Genomic DNA, 11,473 nt, shown 5'->3' on the forward strand with positions numbered 1-11,473 from the left:
CAGGCGTTTTGATTGGTATACACGTGCGAGCGGTCAAAACAAAGTCAGTTAAACTGTCAGTAAAACCATCCTATTTGTTTTCTGTGGCTCCTGGGTGGATCGGCGCATTTAAATAATGAATTCATTTTAATCACTTAATTTGTTTTTTAAATTAGAGGTTTATCAATTAAATTAAATAAATTATGTAAGGAAATAAATTAATTTCTGTAATTTATTTTAATAAATCATAAGATTTCCAATTAAACAACCCCCTGGTTTCTAAAACTTCGCGGAAAGATCAAAGGAATATCGGTAACCCTTTTGAACAGTGTAGTGTTGCAACTCTCACATATTTTTCAAAAAATAACTTTCCCGCAACAAAAGCTGAAATAAAAAACAGAGTTTACAAACCGTTGTTACTCCGTCATAGCAAAAACAATTAGTCAATATTGTTTTATTTTGCGGAATAGGTTTCAGTAAACGTTAAAAAATTAATCGTGACATCGGGCTAAGCGTTTAGTACAGCTAAACAGAGTTGAAGAGGCGTGTAGGGACAATACTCTTTTGAAAAAGCTTTCTCACAGACTCTGTTTAAATTAAAACACAGGAAACAGTCCACTACCAACACGGGGTTGAGCGGTTAGTCGAGGTAAACATTGTTGGACATTCGTACAGGCGTGATTCCCAAAAAAGTTTTAAAACTAATTGTCACAGTGGGCTGCCCGCATAGGCGTAACAGCCTTTTCCAAAAAACAGGCTATTGTTAACACTGAGCTGACCGCTTAGTACAGTTAAACAGACTTGAACAGTACCCTTCCCCAAAAATACTTTATCATAACCTCGGTTTAAATGACAACACAGGAAATAGCCTGTCGTTGCCCCTCCAGCTAAAGCAATTGCTCAGCCATTTTATTTGCAAAAAATGTTTTAAGAAAATAATTAAAGGTGTACAGCTACCTAGCTAAACTGCATTTAGCATAAGATTTATTGCTGAGAATATTGCGATATTGATAGCCAAACTGAATTTTTATACTATCACTTTTTAGGTAAATATATGAGATAGCTAAATGGCTATATCCTCGACATAAAAACAAATGTTGGGTTGGAGAAAAACCTCTTATACCAAACAAAATTACTAAAAAGTAAGGCTATTAGCTAGTAGCCTTCAAATTATTCGCTCCTAGCCAAAAATCCGAAAACTGGTGCGTTTAATATCTGCACGTAGCTAAAAAACGTGACAATATATTTATCTTCACATTTTAGAACATAAAAAAAATATTACAAATTTAGAGAGCTTATAGAAGACAAAAAGGTGAAACAGACTTAGAAACAAACTGACCACCATTACTTTTTAAAAACTAAAAATGGCCATCATGTTTCTTCGTTGGCATGTCTAGGCCGTGAAAGTCTTGATTGGTTTTTCAAAGAATCAGGCGTTTTGATTGGTATACACGTGCGAGCGGTCAAAACAAAGTCAGTTAAACTGTCAGTAAAACCATCCTATTTGTTTTCTGTGGCTCCTGGGTGGATCGGCGCATTTAAATAATGAATTCATTTTAATCACTTAATTTGTTTTTTAAATTAGAGGTTTATCAATTAAATTAATTAAATTATGTAAGGAAATAAATTAATTTTTGTAATTTATTTTAATAAATCATAAGATTTCCAATTAAACAACCCCCTGGTTTCTAAAACTTCGCGGAAAGATCAAAGGAATATCGGTAACCCTTTTGAACAGACAAAATACGGCTATTATTATAGAGACTAGTCGATAAGGCCCGTGGAAAAATCCACTTAGGCAGGATAACAGAGAAAAACAGCCGTCATTTAAATTTTGATGACGTCAGCAAAGACATGTGAGAACACAAAAATTTTTTAGAAATGTGTATGCCTGTTGCCTTCATCGTATAGATCTTGAAACGCTGATCAAGAAAATGTATAGGAATATGTACTTTTGACAAACGGTTGCAGAGATATCAAGGCCTAAAGGTTTTTTGATGACGTCATCAACCCGTCCATTCCGAAACGGATTCGGGGACCAGGTTTGAAAAACTTTCCCAAATTGGTCCTAGGTGGTCCCTTGACGTCACCACCTCGTTTCCAAGTTATTTGGCCCCAATGTTTTAGGTGCACTGGTCGTCATATCGTCATAAAATTTAACAAATAAGACATGTATTTTTCGGCTACATCAAAGGAAAATAAACACATCCACTTTGCATGTCACGGAGACACGGAACTGGCGTATTATTATATAGATGTCTGCTAGTGTTGACTAAATTATGTTTACTTCAAAACCGTAACCTATTCTTTTATTATGAAAACAACCAAATGCTGTTTTTTGTGTTTGCATAGGTATTTTGAAACTGAGCTACTAAAGGGTTTCTTTCATTCTGCTGGAACTTATAAAGTCAGCATTAAGCGAAATTACTTTTAAAGAAACTTATCTTATATCAATATACAATGATTGGGATGTGAAAGCTGCACAATCTCATCGTTCAACTGATAAACGTAGTATGTTAATTACAATTAATTAAATGATAAATTCATGTTCTGATTTTACTATTTATTTTTTTTTACATTGTGTCCTTTTATTTGCCTAATTCAGGTAAAGGGACATCTAAGAACAGCAATGTCTTTAAAATGATAACACAAGGAAATCAATCAGCACTGAAAAATCTTTACCACTTGGACACACTGTCTTAAAAAGAAGATTTTTGTCAAATGCTCCTGGTTATATTGTTTTTTCCCGAATGAATGCAAGTAAATGCAGAAATAAAGACCCAAAGAATTTGTGGTTTGTATATGCTTTTTTATATGCATTAAAAATTAAAAATTAAAGACTATCTAATCAATCCATCACAGAACCACAAATATTCCACCTTTAAATACATTGTGCAGCATTTCGGTAAAAAGACTACTTTAACGTTAGAAAAGCAGTTTTTCACGTTATCTGTTATTCCCAACTTCCATAGATGGGAAGCAAATAAATCCAGTGGTGTAAAGAAAGAAGAATGTTTTATTGGTAGCGGACGATCACCACCAAGTGTTAAGATTAATTTTGCAATTGTTTGATATAGATGAAGATTTTAATATGGTGGATCAGATAAAGCAGAAGCGATATGCCATCTTAAATGACGTTTTCAACAATACTTACTATCGCCTCCGTCAAGAGTATGTCCCACTTGTAAAGAAAAGGAGATTGTCAAGGAGAGTAAAGCCTAGACTGACAATGCAAACACTCTTGCGTCAGCTAAACATGTCTGACGAGGAATTTAAAACGATGCAACATCAAAATGAAATGGAAAGCATTTCTTTATATCAAGCATTTAAAGAAAATATACTGAATCACGGAACCTTGAAATGGAGAGTGTTTAGCAGTACTAATCAAACAGTTGTAATGAACGATTATGATTCGGAAACTGGCGACTTTAAGGTAGAAATGACTTTCATATTTTAATATTAAACATAGATTATAATGACCTATGCAATTTTTTTATCCTTGTTTCACAATGTTTCACATTTTACATTTTTATTTTTTTGTCTTTAGTTTTTTGATTATGTTATTGTATCCATGGAAACCTCACCTCAGGATAACGATGTTGTCTGGAATTGTTCCTGCGAAACATTTCGTGTATTAATGTTTATTGTGCAGATGAATTTTGGCGAAATTACTTGGGAAGGATTGATGTGTCTTCATTGCCGTTTGTTGAAAGAATTACAGCTACAGGTAGAAGTTATTTTGACTGATTTACTTTGTGTTATTATTCGTTAATAAATTTTACTCTCTAAATGTAAATACAGAGAAAATTTGCAGTTAAAAAAATGAGAAAGTTATTTTTGTTTATATATTGTAGCATAACGTTCGCCGTGTTGATTTAAGTTCTGACCACGCGTATACGAGAGAAATTCCGAATACAGATGCACTAGTAAGTAAAGCCATCATTTCACACAATTATCCTGTAATTCTTTTGCCAATGCAACATTTGTCCAACCAAAAGTATAACGTGGTTTCAAAGGACGAAGTTCAGTTTATCAACGTATTTCAGTCTCAATATAATTCTGCTATCTAAATATCTTGTTTATCGGGCTTGTGCCAGCATTCATTCGGAAAAAAGAGAAAGTACGTGACTTTAGATGATAGCGAACAGATTTACCTTAAAGTTTTCCGAAGCCATAAAGAAGAGCTAGCCAATTTACAAGGTGTATTTTTATAATCTTATTTTAACTAAGAGTTGCTAGTTTATTCCGAATTGGGAGCTGAAAAATACAAGAGATAAATTATACAATTTGTTTGCGTCGTTTTTTTTCTGTTTTCGTTGTTTCATCTTAAAAGAGACGTGTTTACTTCATTAAAAATCGTTTTAAAGTACTGTGTGACATAGAGCTAAAATTTTCAATTATTTTGAATTTATAACAAATGCATTGTCAATTTAAAAATGTATGTATATTTTCCATTTCATATTTCGCTACAGAACTGGTAAATAGCTCAGATAACATTTCTGATAGTGAAGATGGAGAGATAGATATTACTGATGAGGCAGAGGATGTCAATTTAGAGTTAGAAGAAGAAATTGTTAGCGAGGGTGGATTGGCTGATCATTTGGTAATGCCTTAATCCTTATTTCCAAATTATTTTACAAAGTATGACAAATTTTATTTTAAATTACTGTCCTTTCTAATGTAAGGATTACAATATCTATACCTTTAGTGGAAAAATGCTTTTGATTCATTCACTGAAATGTGGAAATTCCATTCACCTTTTCCTCATACTGTGAATCAAGATCCGTTCGAAAGAAACTTGCTTGATAATTGCCGTCAAAGAAACCTCTTGGTAGCATCGTTTGAAAACGATACGTGTATGAACTTCTTTCCTCTTTGTACAGATGAGTTGTGTGAATGTCAGGTAATAATTTTTAATAGTATCATGCATTGCTGTAATTTTAATGGGATCTTCATACATTTTTATGGTGTTTTTTTACAGTTGCCCTGGAAAGTTGACAACGATGGAAATAAAGTTCATGCTTTCGATTGTGTTACTACACTTTATACTTTAAATGGTATTTTGAAGTCTAAAGTGTTTATACTGGTTTGTTCGACTAACACATGTGTTATTCGGTGGAATGGCTGGAATGAGTGTATATTTCGTGTGTCATCAGAGATTTGTGCTGGGTACGAAATCTGCTGGGAATTTGTCGAAATGGTTACTAAAGTCAAGTGCAACTTTGCCGCATATTGCAATATAGTTACTTCGAGATATCAACGCAGCAATTGTAGTTCTGTTTCTTTCATGTCAGCTAAAACATTTAGAAAACTGTTTCTAACATGGGAGTCTAACTTGCATCTTTTATTGACATAACATGTCTCTCCTCAGATTTTATTAAAAGACATTTTCCCGGAAAATCTAGTTTTTTGTCTGTCACTTGAATCAGTCTACTTAAATAACACCACTTTAGGCGTGATATTTACACCAGGTTGCATTTCTATAAATATATCATGATGATTGTTTAGAATATTCATGTTGAAAGAAAAAACACTATTCTTATTAAAAAAACAGGGATGAGAACCGAAGGTGAAATAAGGTAAAGTAACAGATTTCTTCAAATTCATTTTCTGTTAGAAGATAAGATGTACTCTGTTTGGGTAGTACAGGTTGAAAAGTAAAAGGCTTACACAGTTTTAGATCAAAATACGAAATTCTTTCGTGTTTGCAAACAGGCTCAGCAACGTGTTTCGAATTGGAATAGTATATGCACACAAGGACAGACAATTAATAAAAAGCTCTTTTATACATTATGTGTGGAAAGGCTTCTAAAAGGCAAATTTCCTTCACTTAATATGCATCCCATGGGCCTGGTTAGTATATCAAATAAACATTATATTTACCTACTTTTATACATGAGTTCCAATGTTTATATTTTAAAGAGATTCGTGCATCCCCGGAAAAAATCAGAAAATTGACAGGCAAATAAATGCAGACCTTAGGTGAAGAAAGTTAAACTATGGTTAAAAACTTCTGTATTGTATATGTGTTCTAAATCTAAACTACATGCAAGTTATATATATATTTTAATTTCATTTTCAATAGATGCCTCTACCTGATCAAAACGTTTGGAAAGGACTGGTACACGGTACCGCTTGCATTATTTTGCCTGCCGATTGGTGTAAGAGGTTTGGGTATTATAAACAACACACCTCACGATGAAAGTCAGCTGCATGATTTTTAGCCAACAAAATGTTTCTTAGAAATGTAACGGATAATTCAGCTAATTTGCCCACATAGATTTAAAGAGAACACACCCAGCTTGTCATCAAAACATTTATAAAAATAGAGTCATTGACAACATTGATATATATATGGCTACTAGCTATTAATTAAGATGTTCACGTAATTTGGACGGTATACGCTCTAGAGCTATAGCTAACTATCAGCAGTTTTGCAGGGAAAGACAAACACGCCATATAAATCAATTTAATTATCAAAATAAATTTGATTTTATGTAGAACTAAAATTGATTTCTTTTTAACATAGTTCTTAAATGAGCCCCCGTAAAGTTCATTCACAACTTTAGTTGGTCTTTTTATCCACTCCACAAAACAAATAGTCAGGAGACCCAGCGTAATTTTTCTTACCATCGGGAAATCTGAGTAGTTAAGGTGGGAAAAATTACGCTGGGTCTCAAACAATTTTTCTGCGGCCAAAATCTGGCTGCGCTTTTTGATTGGCTAATTCTATTGTTCTTTGCTCACGTGGTCCATGTCGGGGAAAGCCCTTTTCATCCGAATATTCCGGCGAGTGTTTTCACTCACCCTAACAAACATTAGTAAACTATAAAGTTTTTACCACAGTAAGATGTGACCAAGCTTGGTAAACAATTCACAGATAATTTATAATGAGCTCCGAAGCGATTAGTCATATTGTCCAATTTAAACTTGGGGTTTCCGCCGAGTCATTCGTTCGCGTCTAAGCTTTAGTTTGAGAGAAACTCATTTTATCAACTAGAAGAAGAAAGCTTAGCTAACTAGGCTACAAAATAAATCGACCGCCATATTTGTTGTGTTGACATGAAACTCCCGCGCGGGTCAGAAATAAATGTTTGCAGGGCAAGAACTGTTCATAAATTATTTTTGGCGTATAACTATCATAAATTATAAGCGATCATGTGACCAGCCTGTTCCAGGGCCTTTTCGCTGCTATCAACTTATCAACAAGGCCCTGGGAACGAGGTTGGAACGGAATACCTCATTATGGGAGGTGTATAAAAGATAAAAGACACGGTTTAAGCAAACTGTTTTCCACAAAATGTTTGGCTTTACATCATAGATGTTGTTTGGAAATCATCCCACAAATCAGCCAAATCGTCGGCGGTGGAAGTAGATAAGGCGACGGCGGTGGAAGTAGATGTGGCGGCGGCGGTGGAAGTAGATGTGGCGGCGGCGGTGGAAGTAGATGTGGCGGCGGCGGTGCAAGTAGATGTGGCGGCGGCGGTGCAAGTAGATGTGGCGGCGGCGGAAGTAGATGTGGCGGCGGCGGAAGAAGGTGCGGCGTCGGCGGCGACGTCGTCTCCAAGGATCTAAATTCAATGCAATAAGATTATTGATATAAAAGGCAGAAATTAAAACAAAAAAATGTTGTTTTCTTCTTCATTCAACTACCTTGCTTAAATTTCGGCTCAACGTCTTGTTCTTCTATTTCGTCATCAGCGTCCTCAACTAAATATAATAAAACAAAAAATCTACTGAATCTTTTTTCACACTAGACCCTAACTCGCGTTAACTAAGTAGCCATGCGCAATTGTGAAAATTTAACAGGAAGTGATGAGCGAGGGAGAGATATCTATAAGAAAAGAGAAGAACTTGGTGATTATCATCAACTAGCACAAGAGTTAGAATTAGGTGATCGTGTATAGTTTTTTTAGGTAAGAATTTGAATCATATTTGACGGCATCCTTTTGATCTTTTGATGTAAGGTTGCCACCAGCTAAAGCGCGATAATTACCAAAAAGTTTTGTTAACGCGAGTTAGTGCCAATGTTTTTATCAAAACGTTGCTGGGTTTTTTTGTTCAAAAATGTATGTAAACAAAAATTATATCGAATTACGTGTTTCTTGTGACAGTAGTTAGATACAATATATAGAGGCCATACAGAATATGCGAGAACTTCATTCTGCTGTATTGTAAAATTTTATGTTTTATTGATGCGTTACTAATCATTTTTTAGCTGATGATGTAGTTCAAAATATGTGTATGCTGACATTCTAAAAACCTCTGACACCAAATTTTGAGTTTGAATTTTTGGAAGATTTTTTCTATTTTATGAGTGGAAATACACAATGGATAAAATATATGCTAAATATCTGGTGATTTTAAATTTCTATATTGTAAACAGAAGGGCAAATTTTAAGCAAAAACGGATATGAAGGTCTCATGTACATTCGTAATAGGTCTAAAGCCCCCAAAATGCTATGGCAAGAGTGCTGACACAAGTCAAAATTTTATTGCTGTTTTTTTGCTTTTTTATACAAATCTTCTTGGGTTATACTGGTGAATAATTTGTTTAGTCGTCTCCTTTTGTGAAAATAAAGTAACAAAGAAAGAATTTTTATAGACCAATCTATTTAATTCGACAAAGAATTCTTTCTAAAGAAAAACACATTGTATTGGAAGCTTGCATAAAAATCTTTATTGAATATAATACGAAAATGTTAATTTTACCTTCCTCTGGACTTTTGTCATCTGCCTCTTCATCATCAACATCTATTTCGGTACTGTCCTCATCTTCTTTTGCTAACATTTAAAAATAACAGTCAGTCTATTTATTTTAAGCGATCTAAGATCCATGCGATCCTTTAAGTAGATACAGGAAACGATTTACCGGGAAGATACAACCCCAAATTAAATAAATTATCCACATAGTGAGATGACAATTTTGTTAATTGACCACTCAAACTTAAAAGCTAATTAACATAAACATGATCGAAGCTTACTCTTACTCAGAAATGACATAAATTTTTAAAAGGTTATTTGGTGCAACCAAAACCAAAAGTCTATGGGTGCGGGGCAAATACTACTGTTCAATTGTTCCTGATGCTTTTAATAAAATTTTAGCATTTATTTTACAATCTTATTTTCAAGGAAGATATGATGATATTCTATAAAAATTTGAAGTATATGGAACGTTTGCACAAAAAGAAACACATTTTTAAAGTCGAAATTTTATGTATATTTTTTAATTTGATTTGTTTGTAATTTTGTTAAACAAATATTTTAGGCAGAAGTCCGACAAAGAACTGAAGAGAAATGACACGAAAGCGACATGGGCACTCTGAATACGTTTAGTCCTCTAATTAAACCAAAAGAAAGTACAGGCTTAGGCAAAAAATCTATTGTTGTTATATCGTGTTATTTATGCAGTTATACAGTGGATTTTTGTTTAGTCTGCCTTCTTAACCTTGAGCATAATTGCTGCTTATTTGTTTTAAGCAAAATACTTCGTTAGACAAAAGAAAAACTAAATATAAATTGAGTAAATAAATAAATGACTTGGAATACACCTTTCCCGAGACTTATTCTTTTCATGTGCCGCAACTTTTTCTGTTGAGTTTTATGAAAAACGGACAGCAGATTTGAATTCTTTATCAATAATGTCAAAAACAAAGAAAATTTCAAAATAATGCAGCAAGTAAACAACCTGCTATTCTAATTTAAAGATTTGTGGCATGTCCAAGCTCTTTTTGAAAACGAGGCGGGACATGGTAACTTGAGCATTAAGAAGACTTTAACTGTGATATATATCTCCTCAAAATAGCACTTTCTGTTGGCGTATCAAGTTAAACTTTTACAAATAAATTAAACAAACTATGCCGAATTCAAATATGGTATTCATACTTTACGAGTTTAAAAAAAGTATGACTCATGGTCTCGGGAAAGGTGTATTGTACCATACCAATTTCATTAAGAATGTAAATATAAAAGAACGAGAGTTTACTCATTATCTTACATTTTTAAATAAAGGTTGCAAAACATCCAGAAAAAGCTTCTAAAGAATGACACACAGAATTCATTAAAAAGGTTCCAATTTTACCTTCCTCCTTAGGACTTTCTTCATCTGCCACTTCGTCATCAGCGTCTATTTCCATACTGCTCTCATCATCTTTCGCTAACAATTAAATACAGGTTGTCAGTCTATCTGTTTTAGGCGTTGTACCAGTGGATCAAAAAATTTATATATACGCCTTTAGAAATCTAAGATTCAATTTAAGTGTATTAAATACCTGCAAACAGAGCAGCGACAAGCCCTAGCAACAACAATACTTGCAAAATTCTCATCTAAGAGTAAAGAATTAGTTTACTTCTAGTACACCTAACAAAATTTAACATATCAGAAGTTTGATCAAACAACACAGAAAAGTTTAGGACTAGGCTAATATTCCACGACTAATAATATTGTTACTGTTATAACGTCACTGATTAATCAGAAAAATTATATGTCATTGAAACCTTCTGTAAGCTTACCGCTTCCCTGTTTCTCCACGAAACCTACACTGGTTGCTGCAGGGTGAATCATGGCCTTTATAGACTATTTCCGAAACTAACTAATTAAGAGTGATTAGTTCAACTTCTGGAACGTTTCAGCTTATTATATTAGAACAGGGGGTAAAATTAATGTAGTTTGGCGCTTTCAGATAGAAGATATTTCCCCTAGAATCATTTAATATACCATTAAAAAAGTATATAAATTCGGTTTTTATCCGGAGGTAAATTTGTATTTCATTTTTGCGGTAAATAAATCCTACTTCTTCATATGTAAATAACTGAAAGTCAATAATGCGACTAGATGTCAGCAAAGGTTATTAAATGTATAAGATGTTATCAAATGCATGGGAATATTTTTTAATTAAAATCTAATCCCCTGTCTAGCTTTACCATTAATTTGAATATTAGTCTGATTCCTCATAATTGCAAATTTGATTCCGTGTATAAACGGCACTAATCTTTGCCTCATTATCTCTTTAATAATAGCCTTACTTTGTCTGTGTGTCCGCGAGAGCCGCGTCCCGTAACGGAATCACGAATTTTTTATAATGCGCACCAATACCAAATGCGATATATTTTTGTCCACTTTGTTGCGACGGGTGAATTTAAAGGATGGGCGAACCTGTGGATTTTTCCACGGGCTAACGACTAGAAGTATAAAAAGTATAAAAACTTGGAATCTACCTAGAAAGTTCTAAAAATTTCATGATACAAATTCTGTAAAATTATAGAAGAACCATAAACGTCTAGTTTCCCTCAAAAATAATGTGAAGTAAATACTATTAACCAAAATAAGACTAAAATAAATTATATAAATATATATTAGTTTTAGTGATTCATTTTTCACAAATTAATGTTTGCAGGTTACTCTGTCAACATTTTTTTGGAAATGCTGATGATGGCTGTGTTAGGTTATGGCTGACCTAAAAAAGATCTAATGCGATATATTTTTATCCACTTT

The 11,473-nt window shown here is 33.6% G+C and overlaps 1 protein-coding gene across 1 annotated transcript; it reads right to left on the reverse strand.

Annotated features, from left to right (window-relative positions):
• Positions 1–7,255: 7,255 nt before the first annotated feature.
• Positions 7,256–10,566, reverse strand: LOC130645600 (uncharacterized). Its single transcript, XM_057451640.1, has 6 exons — positions 10,492–10,566; positions 10,251–10,305; positions 10,061–10,135; positions 8,692–8,763; positions 7,633–7,689; positions 7,256–7,550 (listed from the first exon to the last, which is right to left on the reverse strand). The coding sequence occupies exons 2-6, from the start codon at positions 10,303–10,305 to the stop codon at positions 7,327–7,329; spliced, it is 483 nt and encodes a 160-aa protein (XP_057307623.1). The 5' UTR covers positions 10,492–10,566; the 3' UTR covers positions 7,256–7,326.
• Positions 10,567–11,473: the final 907 nt, after the last annotated feature.

Source organism: Hydractinia symbiolongicarpus, chromosome 5, assembly GCF_029227915.1.
Source record: "Hydractinia symbiolongicarpus strain clone_291-10 chromosome 5, HSymV2.1, whole genome shotgun sequence".
NCBI lineage: Eukaryota > Metazoa > Cnidaria > Hydrozoa > Anthoathecata > Hydractiniidae > Hydractinia > Hydractinia symbiolongicarpus.

Excerpts from the sequence above, each read along its gene's own strand:
- LOC130645600 (XM_057451640.1), bottom strand. The coding sequence starts at position 10,305 with ATGAGAATTTTGCAAGTATTGTTGTTGCTAGGGCTTGTCGCTGCTCTG. Across the intron at positions 7,690-8,691 it reads TGACAAAAGTCCAGAGGAAG|TTGAGGACGCTGATGACGAA; the intron begins GTAAAATTAACA and ends TATTATATTTAG. Across the intron at positions 7,551-7,632 it reads TGAGCCGAAATTTAAGCAAG|ATCCTTGGAGACGACGTCGC; the intron begins GTAGTTGAATGA and ends CATTGAATTTAG.